The 23,280-nt window shown below is 38.3% G+C and overlaps 1 protein-coding gene across 1 annotated transcript in view; it reads left to right on the forward strand.

Annotated features, from left to right (window-relative positions):
• The window catches only part of SLC49A4 (solute carrier family 49 member 4), a 65,550-nt gene that overhangs the window by 38,223 nt on the left and 4,047 nt on the right, over positions 1–23,280 (forward strand). Inside the window, exons 4-8 of the mRNA XM_053981749.1 lie at positions 851–980; positions 5,990–6,098; positions 6,716–6,783; positions 11,646–11,773; positions 22,029–22,211. Coding sequence (XP_053837724.1) covers positions 851–980; positions 5,990–6,098; positions 6,716–6,783; positions 11,646–11,773; positions 22,029–22,211 — 618 coding nt within the window. The remainder of the gene's footprint in view (positions 1–850; positions 981–5,989; positions 6,099–6,715; positions 6,784–11,645; positions 11,774–22,028; positions 22,212–23,280) is intronic.

A 23,280-nucleotide genomic window follows, 5' to 3' on the forward strand; every position in this document is an offset into this window, starting at 1 on the left:
CAAAGGGGATAGGAGAAATACTGAGATTGAGGACTGTGGAGAACATGATATACATTGTAAAGGCCTGTAAAACAAATTAATTAGACTGACTGTGGGTAGAGTTGTTTCTCCTCAGAATGTCTGCTCATGGGACTTACTGTTTTCTGTGAAGTGTTCGTCACTTTTCAAGCTCGGGTCCAACCCTGTGCTCTGAAATTTTTCAAAGATTTTTAAAAGATTTGGAATTCCTGCTGCTAAACAAGCAGAGCATCCGCAAACAGCTGTATTCTTTCTTTTTTCCCCCTCTTACCTGTACTTTTTCTATTCATGAGCCATGGCTACTTCTGCACTTCGCTCTTTATAGTCTGTTGCCATGTAGTACTGTTTGTGCCGGAACTGCTGCCTTGCTTGACCTTTTGTTTGCCTTCATCATCTTATGCAATGAATAATTGTTATTCCATGCCCTGGGGCTTCCCCAGTCCCATCTGTTTCAAGTCTCTAGCATGCTGTTACCTGCACTGAGTTACTTCCATTGAAAGGAAACGTGGCCAAATCCTCATATTGCAGTTCTCTCTGAAGAGAAAAAGCAAAAGCTTTCCTTTTGCTTCAGTGTGTTCCCTTGTTCTCTGCAGCACCTATCGCTGGAATGGACTGCCAGTCTCACTGATTCTCCATCTCAATTTGAAATCTTGTTTGGGGAAGGAGAAAGGAATTCCTCCTTCAAGTTATGGAATTCTGTTGTCAGGAGCAGTCAAGCGCTTGTGATGGGATTTATGTCTCAGAGGCTGACTGGTAACAGCACTGCAGTGAAATAAGTCTTTCAATGCTAACATCTGTTCTTGGTTTTGTTTTTCTTTGCCCTCTTGTTTAGAATTTGGAATGGTTTCCCTGATATTTTCTGCAGCGTTGGCCTACTTCCCCTCGCGCCCTCCATTCCCCCCCAGTGTGGCTGCAGCAAGCCAGCGGCTCAGCTACAGGAGAAGTTTTTGCAGACTCTTAAGGTAGGACCTCATTGGGTTTCCACTTCAAAGCAGATCAGTGCCTAAGTAAATAAAAACAAGTGTGCTTTAATCTTCTCATTCAGCAAACAAGTTGGTTTGTAGTACTTTTAAACAAAATAAAATTAAATATTAATGTCAAGACATAAAAGGATGCTAACTGCTAAAGAGCAGACATTAAATTTTAAACCACTGTGTATATCTCCACTCTTCATGCCAGTCCTTCAGCACCAGCAGTGCTTTAGTCATCCTGTTAGCATGGCTTTTCTTATGCAATGCTTCTGTTACATCAGGTTATACAAGATTGTTAAAACTGACCAGTGAGAAAACAGTGAACAACACTGGGCAAAACTAATTTCTAAGTAGCTTTTTTCTGTGCTTATTATATTGGAATGAATTTGGGGTTTACTTGTCTTTTGAAGGATTATTCAGCTGCTTTCATTCAACCATAGAAGCAATGAATGAACTATCTAAAACTGTTACATGATTTACTAAATCTCATTAATTGTACGTTAAAATATGAAGTGGGAATAAGAAAAATGTCTTCAGGTGTGTTTCTGGATAGGCTTAAAGGTGAGCTAGCTTGCTTTGAATTTTTAGATTAAATAAAAAGAGAGGTTATAAAGAAAGTGACAGTATTGCAGCTTCTCCCTCTTGGGTTCTTTTGCTAACACATAGTCCCACTTCCCCCAGTGTTGTACAGTGTCATGTGTAATGCAAATATGATCTCAGAGGAGCAGCTAAAGCAACTGTAATATTAAGGGTGAATAATTGTGAAGGCCCATGCCCTGTGATGATACTGCACAGAGGAACTCTCTGGGGCAAAGAAGAGCTGCTCCCTGGTACAGAATATGACTGACTTCACTGGGAAGCTTCTGACTCTTGCTGTAATTGTTTGTTGAGTCATGTAGGAGCTGAATCTGCATATAAAGGGCTGCTTGAAGCTCGATAATTGTGCAGCTTTAGACATTTCGTTCTTACAGACCTATTGTGGGCTGTACTTTCAATAATTGTATTTAGAGGCAGCGAAAACAACTCATCCCTTGTCACTGGGTTTTCTTCTCTTTTGTTTTTGGAGGCTTTTTTTTTTTCGTTTGGGGGAGTAGATAGTTGGCAAGATGCTTAATCCTGTGTGTTCATCCTGGAACAGGCTGGCACTCAGGAGGTGTGAGTACAGCTGGCTGGTTAGTCTGCTAAGTGACCTATTCAGGGTATTAAAAAATAGCAGTTCCCTTAAGGACACTTATCACACACAATAATGCTGTTCTGCACCCAAGCTGATGTGCCGTTAGACCCTGCCTGAGGGTTGTGTTGTAAAAATGTTGCTGTTGAACAGAAATCCAAACAGCAACTGGCTTTGCAGGTGAAATATAAAATTTTAGTTGACAGTGCTCCATTTGGGAGTTTTATAACCATTAGATTCCATGTTCAAAGTGTTGTAAACAGTGGACCTTGAGATACTGGTGAGGTCAGGATGTAAACAGCAAAGCTGGCTTACTGTTAACAATAACCAATGAAACTTAAGAAAACAAACTGGACTTTTAAATAATGAGTATAGTTTACAGTGTTTCCAAGAACCAAGAGGGCTTTTTGAAAATGTAGACAGGTAGATAATTATATCTCTCTTCCCTTGGGTCTTGCATTCTTCCATGCTACCCTTTATCAAAGGCACTTCTTCATTCCTCTGTACATGAAACAATCAACAGTTCATCATTAAACCCACTTATCTTGGGGAGCTGTTCAGTAACAATCTGTCATGTGAGGGAGTTTTATAAAAGAAAATGGTATCTGCCATACTTCAAGAGAAATCCATCATCTGGTTCATTAGGCTTCTAAGCTCTGTTGCCTGCCTAATCTAGGCTTCATCTTTCTTTAGACTTGGTGGTGTAGACTGAAGGTAACCAGCAGATGAGTACCAGGAAATCATTATTTCCTTTTATTGTAGACTTACCCTTTGGTGTAAGAACTGTGTGTAAGGCATTCAGGATGTGTATGAGCTGGTGGGCTGACCCAGCAGTGCACCAGATACACACATGACAACTGAGATGTTCATAATTTCCCTGTCTTCTCCACCAGGCTGCAGTTTTATTACTTCAAAATAAAGCAACATAGCATAACTTTACCATTGAAGTCACTGACCTTTTCTCCTTGGACACCAAGGGGATCTATCACGTCCTTGCAACTCCCACACTCCTTCGTGCTGTCAGGTCCTTTGGCAGTCTTCTACAAGAGCTGCTTCTTGCAGAGTTATTGCACCATCCACAGAGGTCAGCCATCCCCTGTGGGCCCTTTCTGGGGGACTTTCTTAGGAACTTGATTCTTCCTTCTGATTTGGAGGGTTCTTCCTTCTGACAGATTGTAACAATTAGTTGATGTCTGCTTATCTCCTGATACCAATTCTCTCAGCTTGCAGTGGGAGACAACAGATTGGTCATGGTTTGGGAGCTAAGCCCAAATCTTTTAACAGTCTATCACACACTGTGACAAGTGTAGTTTGAATTTCCATTAGAAAATGTGTGGTGCCCTATCTCAGTTTCTTGGCTGAAGCAAATATGACTTGTTTTTATTTCCCCAGTTCAGGATATTCCACAAACTTCAATGGAAAAAAAATTCTAATACAAGTAAATGGTTGATAAGTCTTAAAACATGCATTAAAAAAATGCATTGTGATTTTTGTTTTGAAGTAATAAGATACTTCTAGCCAGGCTTTTCTATTTTCTAGGGACTATGAAAGCAATTTTGAAATTTTGTGTCAGGGGTTTTATGCGTCATTATTGCTTTAATGACACTTTCATCAACAACACCATCTAGTAATGGAAACTGCTCAGAATGTGCTTGATGTTAATAGGCACTGTCAAAGTTACTCTGAAAACGATGACTGACTTTGATGGGGCTCCCCTCTGAACCAGCCTGTCTTACAGATTCTAGTGGCATTAGGTTTCTAAGAAACAGAAGAAAAAATCAATTCATATTCCAACAGAATGGTTTAACAGAGAGGCTAATTCTGATATCCTGTCATTGCTGATAGGATAGAAAACAGTGTGGGTTCAACAGCTGATGGTGTGACAGACAGAACATTTTTCTACTTTCAGTGGAGCAATTGCAAAGGCTGTGCACAAGTCACTGAAGCCATGAAAAGTGTAGCTGCTACTGAAAATGTGTGTTTGGAATGGCTTTAGCCAGCACGAGGTATTGCTGGGCAAGGGGGCAGAATGACACCTGGTGATCAGTATCTCTGTCACTGCCAGGCTCCCTTTCTCCTGGTCACTTGCCTTGTTGTGGAGACTAGGCAGGGGAGCAGGCTCTGTCCCTGGAGATTGTCATCATGCAGAGCTGTCACTGTAGGACTGGTACTAGGGGTTGGATGTGGCACAAAGCAGCTATCCCACAGCACAGTCTGCCTTGTTGCTTGAGTTACAGAAAACAAATACACCACAGAAAACGCTGATCAAGTAAAGGACAAAATTCTCCCTCAAAAGTAGCTCTTTAATGAAGTTGAGGTCCAGGTAGCCAAAGATTTTGAATATTCAGCAAATGTTATTTCAGAACACTACATTCAGACTTGTTTCCTCTTAGCAATCTACAATATGGCTCTATGAGGTCCATGCAAAATTCCCTTTTATTTTATTTGACAAATGTTGAAATGGCTTTCACATGGATAGTATTAAATAGCATCAAATGCCAAGGTGATACAAGATAGACTAGGATAAGAGTATGGCATTCTTAAAAAAGGAAAAAAGTTATCAGGAAGACAGTAGCATTCAGAGAAATATAACTAATTTACAGAAGAGCTGAAAGTTTGAGTGTTGTTTTTCTTTGCATTAAAAGATAAATCTGACATGAATGATATTGAAAGGGGAGGATATGTTCACGGTATGGAAATGTGTTATTCAAAAAGAGGATGTGTGAAAAAGAACAGTGCAAAAAGCACTGGCTGCTGTGTTGTGTGTGGAGCATCTAAGGGAGTAAAACCCCGTAAGCTGCAAACTTGCAAATGTTTTGAGAGTAATTGAATCTCTCTCTCCCTCTTGGCTTTTGTAACTGTGTGCTATCAAATTGCCACTGCTTGCCAAGGAACTGGTACTGATCAGAATCAATTTCATGTAAATTGTTTGAGACCAGAGGGAGCCATGTTTCGGGTTACACAGATATCCCATGGGATGACTGACCTTGGAATCACTGTAAAACCTTTTCAGTTTAAAATATCACTATTCCAAAGTATATTTTCTTTTCCATTTGAAACATTTTTGAGGAAAACTTGGATGTCTCTTAGCAAGGATTTCGCATTTGCTTTCAGTTATGGTGAGTGGGGGAAATTTTTGGTTAAATTCCTGTTTAGCTGTATACATTAAATATGATGATACAGCTTTGACTGTTTCACCTTCACTGAATATTAAAGGTTGAATAATTGGGGGGAAAAGCAAATATGTTGACCATTTAGAGTAGAGTATTATATCTGTCTCTGGATTTTGCCAGTTCAGTTGCAACTGTATCTGCCTCATTTCCAGACCTTTCCTTGCCTTTCACCAAAATAAAGAGAATTAGAACAGGCTTGGGTTTTTGTTTTTTTTTTTTTTTATTTTTTAAGTACAGTTCAAGAGGGATGAATCTCTGATTTTATTTTTGAGATAAGCTTTTAATCTCTTAAATTAGTGCTTATTATTCCTAACATACACTTAGGCTAAGTAGGTTGCCCGTGCCAATGCATGGAAGAATTGCTTGCAGAAATGAGAAACATATGAGCCCAGCATGTTACAGAAATCTTTGAACTGTGTGGAGAGACTGGCTTTTTCTTTTATCACAGTGCAAAGGTGGTAACATTTCAGCCACTAGGAATTCAGTGGCATGGCTGGATACCTTTCTTGTTTTCCCTAGCCCACTCCTCCTTCAGATCTTTGCTGTTTTGCTTGATGGGCAGAATATAGATTCTAGGGTGTGATTTACTCTCCTGGCTAATGTTGGTGCAATTTTTAATATAAGCTGAGGCTAATGGCAACCTTTTGTCTTCACAGCAATTTCCGATTCTTGATGATTGCTTTGGCCTATGCAATACCACTGGGTGTTTTCTCTGGCTGGTCTGGTGTTCTGGATTTGATATTAACACCCATTCATGTAAGCCAGGTAAGTATCTCCTGACTGATAATCAGCAGCTCTTTTGTAAGTAGCATGTTTTTATTTTGTGGTAGCATGCAGTTTTATCAGGTTTTTATGTTTAACATGCTGTTAATACATATGGACCACTTTACTCTGAAACTTTAAACAAAATGAACTGTAGCTTTGGCATCCCAAACTGTCAAAACTCTCCCTGCTGACTCTCCATCAGTGGTGAGTGTTTTCAGAACTGTACACGCCTTTTAACAAAAAGGAAGAAGTAGGTAAAAAAATGTGAGTATTGTTGGCTGCTGCATCTCCAGTGAAAGAAAATAATGTATGCATGGTGGAAAAGATGAAGTGGGGAGAAGATGATTTCTAAGCTTTTGATAGAGTATTATAAAAAAACAGAGGACATTACACAGATTCCATAAAGAGAGGTCACATTTAGGGCATAGACTACTTAGTCATACTTTCTTGTGGTGAATTTATTTCCCAGAAAAAGCTTTGCACTTCAGATTATTCTAGAGAGCTGGTGTTAGCAGTTTGGAGCTCCAGCACAACATTGTTTTGAAAGTAACATCATCTTATTTTCTAAGCTTTAACACATTTCTCTATGTTTTGTTTTGGTTTTTTTTCCCTGTCAGGTGGATGCAGGCTGGATTGGATTTTGGTCTATAGTTGGAGGTTGCGTTGTTGGCATAGCAATGGCAAGGTAGGAATAATTACAGGTCCTTCTCCATTTCTTCAGCTGTGATTGTCATTTAGTTTATTCTCTTAAGAACAGAACTTGTTTTCTCTCATCTTTCAGAAACTTGAAGTGGAAAATTCCTTTTGGGGTTATAATGTATTTCTAGTAAAGCAATAATTCGTACCATGTTAGTGGTTGCTGGGGAATGAGAATTCCACAAGCATATACCTGAATTTGGAAGTCAGATTCTTGTTCCTGACAATGGCTTCCTGTATGCTGCTTTTGAAGACAGCTCTCGTGAATTCAGCTGCCTGGTATGAGGGAGAACCTCATTGTAGCACATTTGGAAAGCATTGAAGAAATTCTTTTCTGTCTCCTTCCATTAACACTTTTGGGCATATTGTTTCCCAAAGGGATATAGGGAATGTAGCACAGGCAGCCTACCCACAATAACATTATGTTCCTCCACAGAAAAATTAGTCTGGGCCCATTTTGGGCAGGTTGCTGGATTCCTGCATAGCCTAACTATTTTCTGCTGTATCCTATGGGCTATAGTATGGGTGTCTGTATGCTTTTTGTAAATCCAGACACAGCTGTCTCTGGCCATCATAAATGCTGATGACATTAGGAGTGGAACAGCAAGAAATGGATTGCCCTTCCAAAAGGCTGCTGTTTCTCATTCACTGAAGTCCTCTTTAGGTAAAAAGAGGTGGTGGGAGGGAGAAAAAGTCTTTTAGGAGGTACTTGAGCAGTGAGTTTATTATGTGATTAAAACCAATTACATGTGCCCCTTGCTTTGGGATATCTGAGCATTGTCCTGGCTTTTCTGTATCCACTCTTTAGACTCCACGTGCAGATATTTGCAATTGTTGCACGGTTATGGTGTTGTGGATGGAGAGAGTGATCTTTTTAGGACTCTCTTTTTTTTTTGTTTTTGAAACTCTGTTTTTTTCACTTGCTGTGCTTCATCAGAGTACACAATGCATAAAGAAATGTGAGGTTTCGCATCCTGATATTTTGCAGGCTGCCTAGCAACTGCAGCTGGGAGAGGAAAAAACTCCTGACCTAGGGAAAAGAAGCGCTTCTCTCCCATCCATTCCAGATGCAGGCCAAAGGACTTCATCTAGCCAAACAAAGTTCATGCCCTGATTTCATCTAAAAAGAGTTTTTTGATTTGCCAAGCTCAGATACAATGTTTTCTCTGTAAGAGAATAGTTGTTTAAAAGCAAGTGCTGCCAATGACACAGATGCCAGAGGTTGCATGTTGAAACAGGTAGACTGCCATTTTTTATCATGAGTTAATCTCCAGTATATTTGCAACATTTCAATAGTAGAGCTCAGAAGCTCACTTAACTTTACTAGGAGAGAATCTGCAAACTCTATGTCAACATGCAAATCTCAGTCCTTATGGTAGATTATTTAATATATTGCCTGGGTTAAGTTTCAGGAAATGCAGGCAGTCCCTTTAACTGCTTCAAAATTGACTTCAAACCCTGTTGAATACCTGTATTTTGTAGCATTTAGTAAATTTAAGAAATACCAACAGTCTGTCTCCAAATATGCCTTTCTAACTTGGGCAATGCACAGTTCAGATGGGAGGGTTTGCATACAGAAAGGGAGGGAGGAGGTGATTTGTCACTTCTGATGGATGAGTCTCCTTCCTAGGCCTATTCAGCATTTATCTGTGTAGGGTTGAATCAATGACGAGTCTGACTGTAATCTGCTGAAAGTTGTAATTAGGAAAATTAAGTAATGATTCTTGTCAAAGCTGACAAGTTGATATATTTCAGTGTCAGAACTGTGATTTGCCAAGCAAGCAGCTCTCTCCCTTAACCACCTCTCAAGAAGCTGTTAGTTTTGGGGTGGGTTTTTTTTTCCTTTTTTTTTTTTTTTCTGCTAATTCGTTAAAGCTAAATTGGTGCATCTTAGGAATTTGCTCCTTTCATTTTTGTCAATGTAGATTCTATAATTCAGAATTTTTAACAACCTGGGCCTTGCTCTGCTGGAGCATTAGGTCCTGTACATCACAGTAGGTGTTAAATCATCTATATTTAAAGTAGTGCCCAGTTTGGAAATTTGTTTATCTATCTAATTTTCAAAATCCTGCAAGTTTCCCTCAGCATTATACATAAATTCTTCTACTCTCCACCCACTGCTGTCCTGATAGCCATGAACTTACATGTTTAGCTAAAGTGTTTGATGCATTTTTATCATTGAAAAGCCTGGCCTATTTTGGGCAGCTGGTAGGTGCTGTACCCTTTGCTGGCAGCTTTCAAATGCTACTAGTTTGAAGAAAAGCAGTGTCAAAGAGCAGCATTCATATAATTGCATGGAAACATAAATCTATTCCCTTTTCTCAGTTTTTAAATTTTTTTTCCCCCCGCATTTGCCAAAGATCATAGATATTTCTGAGGTTTTGTCCTCTGCAGCTCAGTTTCAGTTCCTGCTTCTAACCTGCAGTGTAGTCAAAATGCTAAAACTTTATGGCATGGTGATAATTTCCTTAGCAACAGACACTGTTGTCAGCAGTGCAGGTTTGTGATTTTAACTGTAGGATACAACCTAGGGCTGGATCTGCTGGGAGGCTGGAGACTGTTACCAGCGGTAGTCTCAGAGGTCTGTGTCTGGCAAAGTACACACCCTCTCTCCTGTTGTGCCTACTTTTGTAGCAGTTGCAGGCAATCCCTTACATGCTAGATGATGTAGAAGGATACAGAACAAAGGTTTGAAATCAGGTACAGGGTCTGAGGATAAAAGTAATTTCTCATATTTTTTGATTGAAGAAAGTATTATGAAGAGTAGACTAGATTTACAATCTTCTTTATTCTCCTGTAACCAGACAAGAAACAGAAGTCTTTCAATTACCAAGTTAAGGCTAGGTTATGATGTCATCTTTTTTTCTATTATTTCTATTGCTGGCTGAATCCAATAGCTGAATAAATCTTTACTTTGGGGTACATTTGACCCTTTTGGAGTTCTGTGATATCTGAGAGCTCTTTGGAGCACACTGCTACCCAAACTGGGATCTTTGTGTCAGGAAGAGTTGCAGCTGCTTGGTAAAGGTAGGTATTTTCTCCACTTAGCTGTCATGAATGGATTAGATGCATATCAACCTCCCATCCCCACATATCCTTGGTGGTGGGATAGAGACCAAGAGATGTAGAGATCACCCCCAGACCTGTAGTCTGTGAATGCCCCTCCCAGAAGGCTGATATTTCTCACACTGTTTCATTAAACAGGATCTACGTCACTACCCTTGCCTGTAAGGACAGTGATGTTGTCTGCCAGCAGACAAAGCGGGACTCTCTGTGGAATAAGCTGGAAGTTTACACTTCAAGATGCTTCTGCAAAGCTTTTACAATTGCTGATTTTGACCCTAGTGATCCCAAAGAATAATTAAAGAAACTCACTGGCAAACCAGTAAGGCAATCCCGACTCCTCGATTGGATTGTCAGGAAAAAACCCACCAGTAGCAGCTGACCTCTGGCTATTGGAGATGAATGCATAAGCCACTTGAACACTGCAGTCATAAACTTCTCAGATTATATGCAGCATTGATCTCCCACTACTGCTTATTGAATTACTCACTGCTAAATTCAGTGTGGAATTCAGGCATGGGGAGAATCAAAATACAAGGAAAGAAGTTGGTTTGGGGAGCGGAGAGTGTTTGAGTGCATTACTCCTACGTCTCATACGCTATATTTGGAAGTTCTCAAAATTTTGGCAGCATTTCTTGTTTTATCAAGTAAGCTATAAGGTATCTGCTTATAGAGTGATCTTTGTCAGGGCAGAGAAGGCAGCTGACAGACAAATTTCATCATGGACCAAACTAGGTGGATTATGCTGCCATTAGCCTAATCAAGGTAGGAGCCTGTCAAAGGGGCAGAAGATATGCTTTAGAAATACTTACCTAACCTGTCCATCCCAAAATCACATCTCCTAAGCAGGAGATTATAGAAAATTACTCATGAATAAATGACATTGCCTTTTCTAATATATCTTTCCCAGTAGTTAGGTTGACATCCCCTTTGAAAAGAGCAGTTGCACTGACAATTATGCCACATGAGCCCTGCTCAAAAGCATTCTGTCTCCTTGAAAGAAAAAGGAAAAAAAAAGATGAAAAAAGCAATTCTACTATCAGGTGGTAGAAATATAATAATTCTCTCTATATAACAGCCAGACTGCCCAAGGACTTGTGGGGCTATCCTCCCCCAGTCTGTCAGCAGGGTCTGTGTAGAAGAGGAGCAGCACCAAGCTTGTGGTTTCTGGAATTTTTCAACCTAAAACAGCTGCTGGCAGAGTGACCCCCTGTGTAAGGAGTTCCTTCCTTGCCTAAGCCACCATGAGCTTCATCACCAATGCATCCAAGGGTTCAGAAGCTGTTCCTTGTCATCTTCAACTAGGGATTCTTTGGACTTTTTTGGAGTTTTTCCATTTCCCACAGGAATGAATCTTGACACTTAACTGTGTCTTGAATGAAACGCGGCAGCCTCCTCATATGCTAATGGAGCTCTGTGTCTGCCAAGGGAGACTGGCAAATGCTGACAAAACAGCGATGGAAGTAGTGGTGAGATACTGTGTCCAACAAATGCAGAAGAAAAAAAAAATCTCTCCTCCAGTGTTTTCATTTGATGCCTTGAGAATTGCTTGAGAATTGTTCTGGTATAGTTGTTACTAAAAAATCCATGGCTCTTCATCTTGACGGCTAGAAATATCACCATTCTATAAAAATACCTTTTTTCTATTTCTGAAAATGAGAAATTACTTTTAAATTGTTTTGTCTCCAAAATGTTTAATGATAATATACTGAATTAATTGTCAAGCATCACATTTAAATAATATGAGAATCGGCATTTGTACTGCTCTGATGTATGTTTTTATTTTAGATTTGCAGATTTTATCAGGGGCATGCTGAAGTTCATACTGCTTCTGCTTTTATCTGGAGCAACATTAGCATCAACCTGGTTCACTCTCACCTGTCTAACTACTGTCACTCATCTGCCTTTAACCACAGGTATTGACAATGATTTTAATTCCTATTCTTTATAATTGATATTGCAGGCAAATATTTGCAGTCTTCAATATCTTGTAACCTGGTTTGGTGTTTTTAGTAATATAGTAGTTTTACTGAGCCAAAAAAAAAAAAAAAGTTTAGAAAGTCTATTGAACCTGAAATATCTTCACTGCTTTGAATAACTCAATAAAAAGATTAAAAACTTGAAAACCCAATAACAGGAACCCCGAATACACATTTAAATTTGATTTGGGGACTAAGTGTTTTTCTGTTTTGAGTCCTTTGGAATAACCAAAGTGAGAAATAAATCAAGAAAAATTAGATGAATGAGAGTAGTGTTGCATATAAGAAACAGTGACATGTCTGGGAATTGAGGGTTTGAAACTTGCATTTGTTATTAGAAACACATGGTGCATTTCAAACCAAGGTGACCCGTAGTGTTTTCAGCCATCTAAATCTGTCCCTGCACAATACTGTCCTCTTTTTTTTGCACCTGCATGCAGGTTCAGGGAACTCTTCCAGCCCAAAATTAACTCAGCCTGCACCTCAAAAAGACAGGAAAAAAAGCTGCTGGCAGGAGTGGGGGAAATGCTCAGAGGTCTAGTTGGGCTGCCAGCAAGCTGTACCCTTAGTTGAAAGCTAGCACTGCTTAGTTCTTAAAAATCTGTCCTTCACCTTATTATCTGCACCAAAGGACTGATCCACCTGTGATTCCAAGACCTTCAACAGAGTAGCAACTTACAGTAAGACCTAAGCCATCAATATTCAAAAATATATTTATTTAGTGAAGAATTCTATAAATCCATTTTAAATGAAGGGCCATCTCTGTTACAAGCAATTTATATATTCTAGGAGAAATTAAACTTTTTTTTGCCCATTTTTAATAAAAGAGTTTGGTGGGGAGAGTAGTATGTCGTGTTTTACTCAAATTAAGTTTGAGTTTCAGGTTTTATTCAAATTAAGTTTGAGTTTCAGTAAGTGTCCTTGGTGCGCTGCAAATGTCACAACTATAAACTAAAGTGGGTACAGGAAATTGAAATACATGATCAATTCAGGAGCAACACCATCTGGATGGATAGGTCAAATTTGTGCTTTATCTTGAAATTTCAATGCTTTCAAAAATTCTGCTTAAATAAAACATAATTTAATCAATAAACAAATCAAATTTCATGATGGCTGTTGTCATACTAAATGACTACACATTTCCATCAAATCTAAAATAAAAGCAATAAAAGCTTTTTTCTCATGCTTGCCTGCTTCATCACTACAAGCCTGCAGTAATGTAAATTTTTACAGTAACTCTATCCTCTGAATTGATGCAACAAGCCAAACACATAAATGACCCTTCAAGTCTATGCATAAGAATGAAGCAGAAACATTTCAAGAGGGGAAAGTCATTACGTACGTACTCACCAATGTTCCAAAACAAAACTGATGGAGCTCTCTCTGATTTTATTTTATTGGTTTTTTTTTTGTAAAGATTTTGGCATGCAACATAGGTTCTATAGGAATTCTTATTTTTTATACCATGTAGTTGTATTGTGCTAAGTTGTTTTTGGAAAGGTCATCCACTGTCAGGACATAAAAATAGGTAGGGTATTTGAGGTTTGATAGATAGTGTCCTAAACTAGCATCCCTTGATTCAAATGCAGGGATTGGGTTGTACTTTTCGTGCTATTACCATTTCTCTTAAAATGGATGATTCCTTAGATTAAGTTGTAATTATAGATCAGATTTTTCTGTCAGTGCTTTTCTTATATATGCCACTGTAAATACTGAACCCTTTTCTTTAAAACACAAGCTTGTTTTGAATAAAAGTGCCAGGAATATGGTGCATTCAGGCATCAGAGCCTAATGTGCAGCCAGAAAATAAGATCTCTTTTTTCTTCTGTATAAATTTCATAGATATGCGGTGGGGGAAGGTTTGTATCAAGCTCTTCTCATTAAAGTTCTTAAAAAATAGATGTAATGTGCCTGTTCAATTTAGTTCCTGATACACAGAAAAGCAGTGCTATATCTTTATGAAATATGCTGTTATGGATGAAAACACACAAGCTATTTAAGCTAATTTATAGGACTTCATGCTAGATTATTCCTCAGTGTAATGATGCAACATGATGATGACCTCTGCATTCACAGTAATTGGGAGAAATGCTACATTTGAATTGATTTGGATGAACTTCTTTTTATTCTTCTCCTTTTAATTAAAAGTTTGAGATGTAGAGTGTATCAGAGTACAAATCTAGGAGGTCAAATGCAGGCTGTGGGCTGGCAGCTTTTGGAAGTGATTAGTGGTAGCTGGTACAGGTGGAAGTCACTCTGCATATCAGTGGGCAAGTGTTGACAGTGGACTGCCAAGTAGTTATTCTCTGTGTATTTTTTGTAGAGCTTGAAGGTGTGCACAACAAAAGCAGACATCATTGTGGGGCTTTTCCCTCATTCCTATTTTTTAAAAAATTTTGGTTGCTTTTTTTTTTCATCTAGTGTTCCCTTTTTTTCCTCTTTATTTTCTTTTTTTTTTCATTTTTTTCCAGAAAAGGTCCATAAAATCCTTTTTATTCCAGAGCGACTTTGCAGGCAACGCTGGACACCTGCTGCAAAGCAGGGGTTATGTTATTCAAGGCAGGTTTTGATGTTGGCAGAAGGTTCATAGCCTCCTCCACTTCCTCGTGTCCTGTGGCAAAGAGCACAAGTGTTGGGCTTGGCAGTGCTACAGAGCCAGTGATGGATCTCAGTCCACACTTTCAGCCTTATTCAAATGCTGAGGCAAAGCAAGCAGGGTTCAAAACTGACATGGAAATTCATGGGGGTGTACATTTGATCTTCCAAAGAGGTTTTCCCTTCCAACCGTGTGGCTCCCATTTTGGGAGGGACTTCCCCCTCCTCTCTTGGCCTGCCTCCAGTGTTGTTCTCTTGAACAAGTCAGGCTTTGTCCTACAAAGCCACAGGTGTTGCCATGTTCAGCAATACCTGGGAATTGCTGAAATATCCACATGACCTGAAGGATTGCTGGTACAGTTAAAAGGCAGCTCTTCCACAGGACAGGACAGTCATTTTGGGGAGGAGACAAGACACCTTGTGGGAGCAAAGCTTTGTACTGGCCCAGGTGTTGAGTCAAGCTTCACCACAGAAATGAAGGCTGGTTAGATGGCGTCATCATTGGCTGCTCACCTAACAGCTGCTTGATCCATGAATAAAGTTTGCATCTATAGGCAGACCCTGACAGTGGTTTTCCGAGGTCCAAACCCAGTCTTTTCCTTTAGCATGTGGATATTGGGTGACATAAGCTCATCTCCCTCGTCTGAAAACCCTCTGCTTGTCCCCCAGCTCCACCTGGGCTCAGAACAAACAGTAGGTGGATGTGTTTTTATGGAAGCATAAAAAAGATGAGAGAGTTTGGCCAATTATTCACCCTAAAAAAAAGGAAAAAAAAAAATCTCTAAATATTTGTTTTTAAAATACAAGCAAACCAAACCCCTCTTTTAATTGGTGTTCTTTGTAGCAGTTTTAGTAATGTCTGGTTTAAATATTGAGGGAGGGAAGGTATTTGAAAAAATGGTCACAGCAAAATATATTTTCCTCACCTTGTTTGTATAATAGTCTCCTGATTCCTTTTAAATAGGCACAACATCATTTAAAGATACTTCCTACAAAATGTAATTATTTAGACTGGAGACCTTTAATGCAGTTATTAAAAATCAATGACTACATTTGTGGTTTTAAATTATAATGTTTAGGATTGTTTGTGTTGAGTAATGCCTGCATTGCTGTGTATTTGCATAATATGCTCTATTTTTCCTCCTCCCATGGAGGAAGACAAGTTTTGTGTCATTTGCTGACTTCTTAATGTAACTCCAAAAGACTTTATAAAAAGTGTATTCAGGGTTGTATATATGAACTATAATAGCCAGTGTGGGGAAAAAAGAAAGCAAGGCAACAATGATACAGTGCCAGCTACTATATCATCTGTCTAAAACACCTCTCATCAGCTAATCACAGCTCTCAAAAAACCTTGATTCTGGAATTCATTTAGATTTTAAGCAAGCCTGAATTTTATTTTAAGAAGTTTTAATTTTAATGTATATTATTTGCATTTCAGTTTCAAAGACAATTTTATGTACACATCGAGCATTAAAATAGTTTTGTCCATTGAATTCTCAGTGCAGCTGCTGATCTGTTTCTCTTTGCCAAGTTCATTGTTAGTTTGCTTTGTACTGAACTTCATTATGTGAATTTATGTACAATGGGATACTTTGACCCAAAATAATTGCGTAAGGTATTGTATTGCCAGTTTCAGTATCTTGCCGCTTTGTATTGCTGGTAGGATCTCTGGATACAAATACTGGCATTTTCCAAAAATTGATATGCAACACTAGTTGCTTGCAGCTCAGATTGAATGTTTTCAGTGTAGCATATCAAGAATATTCTAATATTTATGAGCACATTCAGCAGAAGTTTGCTTTACAAAATCTTTTCTAGTGCTGCATGGCAGACACTGAATACAGTGGCAACTCCATAAGCTGATGACTATATTTAGGTTAAGCAGCCCACACTTTTATTTTCAGGTTCAACAGATTGAACATTGTAAACACATCTGTCTCTCTGTCCTCATCTACAAAGCACAGAAAAAGAAAGTGTTAATAATATAATACTGATTGGTTTATTATTTCAGTTTAATTTCTTGACTATATGCAAGATGTGCTTGATAAGTGTAAGGCAGGGGAACCCAGAGCATAAAACAGTGGCCTAAAACATTAACCTGCTTAGGGCTTTGGGCAAATCATTACCCCAAATCCTGCTGTGCTTTTCTCACTCATTAGATGGGAATAATGACCTTTGTTTTGCTGACAGCTTCTTTAACTTCACAAATAGAAGAGTGCTTAAAGAAGAACTAATTTAGGGGGTTATTTTCTTTTTAAAAACAGTGTTTAATAGTATAGTGCTTGAAATTTGGGAAGAGCATTTCAGGGATGAATATCTATGAATCTAGGCACTTTAAATATCCATCAGTAGCAAACCTCAAATATTGTGTAATTTCCAGCCCTCTCCTCTTTCATTTCATGAGGCTTACTCAGTAATTTTTTCACTTCTTAGTTCTCCAAACCAAATGCTCTGCTTTCAAAGCAAGTTCTACTTGCTTTTCTCATGAGAAGAATGTAGAACAAATAAGATTTGATCAGATTTTTGGTTGCTTTCAAAACTATATCATGAGATAGCAATTTGATCAGTGTGTGCTGGAACGGAAATCCAGGCAATGAAACATATTGATGTTATAAATGTGCACTACAGAGACATCTTTCTTCTATTGTGTTTTTTCATTCCCATAAGTGAATTACAGTAAAATTTACTGTCTTACCTTAAGGGAGTCACATTTCTCATTGAAAAATTAAGGGTTACTTCTTCCATGACTTTTCTTACCATGGCCTGTAGCAAGAGTTAGATTATAGGGAGGTTTCATTCTACTTTAATGGACTTTAGATTTTGGCAGGAACTAACTTGAATTGTTCAGATTGGTCATGGGGATACTGAAGCACTGAAGTCAACAAAGCCTGCATCCACATGAGGCATTATCCGTTCACTTTGATGTTTGGAATACAGTTATAATGGGCACTGACAAAGTGCCCTAGATCTCCATAGGTTTTGCTATAAATTGTGTGCTGCTTCCAAGAGAATATATTCCACTGTATTTACTCTCCTGTTTATCTATAAATTTGTGTGAGTTTTGGCTGAGTGTGTCTCAGAAGAGAATTGTCACAAAATGCACAGAGTTCAAGAGATTCTGGCAGAGGACTTTGGAAGGAGATACTGTGCCACTTGCTTGCACTTGAGACAGCATTTCTTGTGTAAATTTGTCTGAAAACTATTTTTTTTAAGAAATTGTAATATTTCATATTCTTTGTTAAAAATCAGCCAACATACACGTGCCAATGGTTGATAAGAACTAGTCACATCAGTTGAGGTCCTTCCATCAATTTCATTTGGGTTTGGATCAGGCTCTGTAGTTATACATTTAGTGATGGTATAATTTAAGAGTAAATTGCTAAACATGTTGCAGAACATCCTGGAAAATTCTAGGAAATTGTTTGTATGTCAGAGATAGCTGAGTCTCCTTCTGCTGCATTGCAAGCTCATCTGAGGACACCAAATGAAGGCTGTCATTTAAATCACTTCCCTGTTTGAATTCCTAATTCCCCCCCCCCACACCTTTTTTTTTTAAATTGGTAGAAAGCTTTTGCCACAGCTTGTGGCTGGGAGAAGAGAAAGTCTTTTTCTGGGATATGGGCATGTATTTGCCATCCAGTAGCTCAAGGCCTGTAGGAGATAAGCCAGTCAGAAACTTTCCATCTTGCCACTTTTCCTCCTCTTTCTGCTAAGCCACTGTATCACCATCAGTCCCAAGTCATCTAAGTGGTAACATCTCTAGTGTTTTTATCAAGGCACATTTTATTCCTTGCTTCCTTCCCAGCCAGCAGAATGAGTGCTGAGGGAATAGCAAGGGTTACCTCATACCTCAAGCATGAAAATGACATGATGAAACATGGCTTGAGCCTCCTGCTGCAGCAGCTCCTGCCAGTTCTCTGAAACAGCTGTGCTTTGGATGGGATTTTGCCTTTGCTGATCTTTTTGCAGTGGTCAACCTGAGAAATAGCTGCTTAATGCACACAAACATCTTTTAAACTATTTCAATTAATATCATGTTTAAGAAACCTAGCCCAGTTCCATCGTTGATGTCCATAGCTGCCATTGTCTTGGATACACAACTTTGCACATAACTTCATAGGCAATTAATTAATTCCTTTTCCTAAGAAAAAGTTTGGTTTTTTTATAGTAGTAGCATGACACACTTCTCCAATGTATCCAAGTTACTTGTTATTCTTTAGGACATAATGTTAGCTTCTTGGTGAATCATCTCTTTTTTTTTTTTTTTTTCCTTTTCTCAGTGCTTTCAGATACTTATATTCATTTCCAAGGACTGTCATTAAGATTGTCTTAATTGAAAGAACATTTGCTGTAACTTGAGCAGCTGTTCTTCTGCAGTATAAAATTGTGGTAATTGTTTGTGTTTGTTCAGCACAAGGTCTCTGTGAGGGAAGGCAAATGGTCCCTGTTAATATCTCCCTGCTGTCCTGTCACCCATGAGCTGGAATATGAGATATGCTCTTTAGTGTGTGAAATAAAAAACAAAAACCACTTCTGAACTCCGATTTTACTTGTTTCCGGGACTTATTTTTCTAAAACTGTGTATCTTATCTTTGAGTTGCTGTGTAGTTGACCAGTTGGATTTGTGGCTCAGTTGCTAAATTACTGAAATAAGCTTATTTGTATAGCATTCAGGATAATCCTGGCTGATTTACAGATGCATGAGATAAAAAGCATTTTTAAATGTGCCTTTTAAAGAAGGCTTTCAGATATGCACATCTTCCTCATTTTCAGAGCTTCTTTTTGTGGTTTCCCAATTAAAAGCCATCATTTCCATTAGATGCTAGAGCTTAAATTGGCATCTACTGGATGCTATATTCAGTCTGTCCTTTTGCTGTGACATTTCTGCTTATTAATTCCAAAGATGTTATCTCTACACAGACCTTGCTTTATCAGTACTACCTGTGGTCTCAGCTGAGGTGCTGAGTTGTGTTCAGCTGGCAGTTCTTGGTGTGCACACACAAGGCAGGCAATACTTGGGGCAGCCAAAGGGTGATGCTAAAGCTGCTCTGCTCCTCTCAGTGTGAGAAGTGTGAGAAGTGTGCCAGTGGGTGTGTTCCTGTGAGTGTCGAGACAAGAACTTTGAGGGTGTTGTTTCTGAGGTACAGAGTTACTGCCCTTGTTCACCTGTGGTCTGATCATCTTAGTACCCTGCAGTGAGTGCTGAGCAATGATGTAATTCAACTGGCATATTTTAAACTAGCAAATCTAGTTTGAAAGCTTTTTCTCATTGTATGGAAACCTTGGCACCTACTGTCTTTAAATGGGTGCTAATTTTTGCTTTCATCTCAAGTGACTCTATGTTTCTGGAAATTATATGTCTAGACATTGTCTCTGTTCAGAGGCATGATTTCCCTTTCCTGGCTGTTGCTCCTTCTGGAAGATGTTTCAGCCTTCTTGCAGAGGTGTTGCTTCTGACACTCTCTTCACTGCTCCACTTTCCATGGTGCTGTTGTAGCTTTTAGCAGCTTCTCAACTATTTCCACTGTTTGAGTTTGAGTAATTAACTATTTCCACTGTTTGAGTTTCTGATACAGAATTACAGCGGGGTGCCACCTTCTCTTCTTTGGGGGAGATTCTGAAAATGTTCTTTAGAAATTACAAGTCTATCTATAGACATCTTCAACAGAGTGTAGTAATAAGGGGCAAATGTTAATTTGTCTTAAGAGATTCTTCTATTTCTGTGTTAGTCTCTCAAGCCAATACAAAAATTTCAAACCACTGAGTGTGATTGGATATTCTGGCTACACCCAACAGCAGTTAGAGAGATTTAGATCAATATACAGCAGTGTTTGAAGTAAATCGGAGTTCAAAGCGTGGCTCATGAAACTTTAAATACTGGTGAGGACTTGCAGCAAAAATCTATGGACCTTCTAACTAGGGAATCAGGTCTTCAGTGTAAGCTAGAGGAGTGCATTGGGAAGAACATCCTAATTCTGTATGGGATTTTTTCTTTCTTCTTTGACAACTCCTGGACATATCTTGCATCTATTTATTTGATTTATTCTGCAGTTTATGACAGGAGAATTCAAGAGTAGGAAAAGCTACCATGGTTTTTTTGAGGGGGTTGGTTTTGTTTGGTTTTGCATGTGTTTGTTTGTTTTTCTTAACAGCTCAGAGTACTGTGGTATATTCAAAAAAGTGGGGCCAGCTCTCCCTCCTTTCTCCTGTCCAGACAAGTCCTCTGTTGAAAAATAAATGCCCTTGTGCTTTGGAAGCAAACCACATGAAATAGAGGATGTAATAAATAGCACTTTCTGCTTCTTAATACCTTTATTTCTTTTCCCTGATTTTTTATATTTTAAAAAGCTGAATGCTTGAGCAGTGCTTAACAAAAGATGAAGCAGAGCTGTTTCTGTTCTCCCCTTTCTAAGACAAAAGAGTGTAAATTAAACTGAAATATGTACACATATATATAATCATATGAAAAAAAATTCTAAGGATTTTGTACCATAGAATCTTTTCACTGCAGAGAAAAGACACTATAAATAATTTACCTCTGACTTCATAACACTTTTGTATCTGAATTTTTTTTCTTTAGGTTTTCTTAGTATTTTGGTGGGAGCCTCAAAAATTATTCCAGAGTTTTCTGATTATTTAAAGCCTTCTGATAATTTCCTTCTTTTTACTTGGTCAGTAACCTCGGGTTATTGAGGTTGCAAGTCAGGAAATCTCTGTCCAAGACAGCACTAAGAAAAAACCTTACTTCAATTTCTAAATAGATACTAAATTTTTGTGAAATTTTGTGGTTTGAGGGTTTTTTTTTTGTCCAGAAATAGCTATAATAAATTTATTAAGTGATAATATAAGTATATTAAGTTCTGTATTAAGTATGGTGAAGTATTTGGCAGAAATGGTAGAACAAAACAGCTGAGGTTGCTGAAGAAATGTCACATTTTTCTGTTGGTTTGTCCAAGAAAAACAATTTGTTGTACAGCAGCAAATAATCTGCATTATCAAATCTGTCCCGTTCCTGTCAGGAGCTGGGTGCCCTTCATTTCCTTTTGAAGCCAGAAGGGATTCAACATGTTGCAGCTCAGGCTGTGCTGAATACTAATGTCTTGATAGCTGGTAGATCATTAGTATTTATTTGTAAAATGGAAACAAAATTAGTTTTGACCTTTAGAGATAAGTCAAAAGGTTAATCCATGTCCATTTCCAATTTGGTGCATTAATTGTTCCCTGTCCTAATTGTGCGTAGGACAATATTTTATGTTTGTTTCAGAGGCAAATTAAAATGTAGGTGAGGCTTTGCATTCATAATTTTGTTGTTTGTTTTACTTACAAGCGAAGTCCAAATCACTGAATGTATCTTCATGGATTCTGTTTAAATAAATAGATAAATAAATCAATCAGTATTTCTGATTTTTTTTTCACACATCAATACATGCATTCTTCCTAAAGCTAGTGGGATGTTATGTTCTTTTTGATACACAGAGGATAAAAATAAGATTATGCATTTTTTGGTTATTCAAATATTAGTATTCTTGGCAGTTCTGAATAGGAGGGGAAAACACCAGCATGAAATTAATAACTATTTTTGTTTCTGTCATAGCTACACTGTACACATCCTGCATTTTGCTGGGTATATTCCTCAACAGCAGCGTACCAATATTCTTTGAGCTCTTTGTGGAGACAGTCTACCCTGTTCCAGAAGGAATAAGCTGTGGAGTTGTCACCTTTTTGAGTAATGTGTTCATGGGAGTGCTTTTGTTTTTCCTCACATTTTACCATACAGGTAAGTAACATAAGCCACTTGAAAAATTTAATACTCCTTAAGGACGTACCTTTGTCAGTAAAAGGAGGAATTTGCACGTACAGTTTCTGTTAATAACCAAATGTTTGAATCCAAGCAAGGGCAGCAAGGAAGGAGAATTTTAATTATTCTTTTCTATATACATGCTTATAAAAATGAAATTTCTTAGATGCAAGATAATTCTACTTGAATTTGCTGTAACCAGAAACCGCCAAGATACACACTGTCATCATATTTTATAAAGGCCTGGGTAATGTGACCATTGATAATGTTTGTACCTATGGGTGTTGAGCACCACAGTAAAGCTCACCCAATCTCATGCTCTTGGGTAGAACTGTGTTGCCCAGGAGGGGCAGAGCAGAAATGCCCCATATAAAGCCAGTTCTGTTCAGTGGGTCAGAGGTGCCACTGCCCAAAGACAGAACAGGCATTCCTTTGGGTGGCCTAATCCAGCTCTACAGGATTTCACTTCATGTTTTTGTCAATTTATTCAGACCTTCTCGTCTCTCAAGTATTATTTGCTTCCTTCTAACTCATAATCATAACTTAAAACTTGCTGTTTAGTAGACTGTAATACATATTATTACTCTAAGCTGTAAAATAAGAACCCAGCTTGCTTTCAAAGGGAAATGGTCTTTATTAATGGTTTTCAAAGATGCAGATTTTTTCTTTGTATTTTGTCATTATGGTAAACATTTACTTCATGGTGTAATATTTGTAAACCATTAGAAAATGTGAGCTTTTACATATTATTACTTCTTAAGATGTTGTATTTTATAACTTAAGGGGAGAGTGACAAATTTCAGATTGAGTTCTGCTATAAATTATCAAGGTTTCAACCTGGGACAAATTTTCAAACATGGTTTGTCTTTCTGCTAGGAAATTGCAAGCAGAATGACAACCTTGTTCCAAATTGTGGTCTGTGAACACAAACGGAGAGAAATTATTTAATTTTTTTTATACTGATGCTGAACTGTATCATTGTAAAATCTGAATGCCATCTGGACTAGCCTTGGGTGGTGTGAGAGCTAGTCTTTACATTTTAAAGTAT

Source organism: Vidua macroura, chromosome 7, assembly GCF_024509145.1.
Source record: "Vidua macroura isolate BioBank_ID:100142 chromosome 7, ASM2450914v1, whole genome shotgun sequence".
NCBI lineage: Eukaryota > Metazoa > Chordata > Aves > Passeriformes > Viduidae > Vidua > Vidua macroura.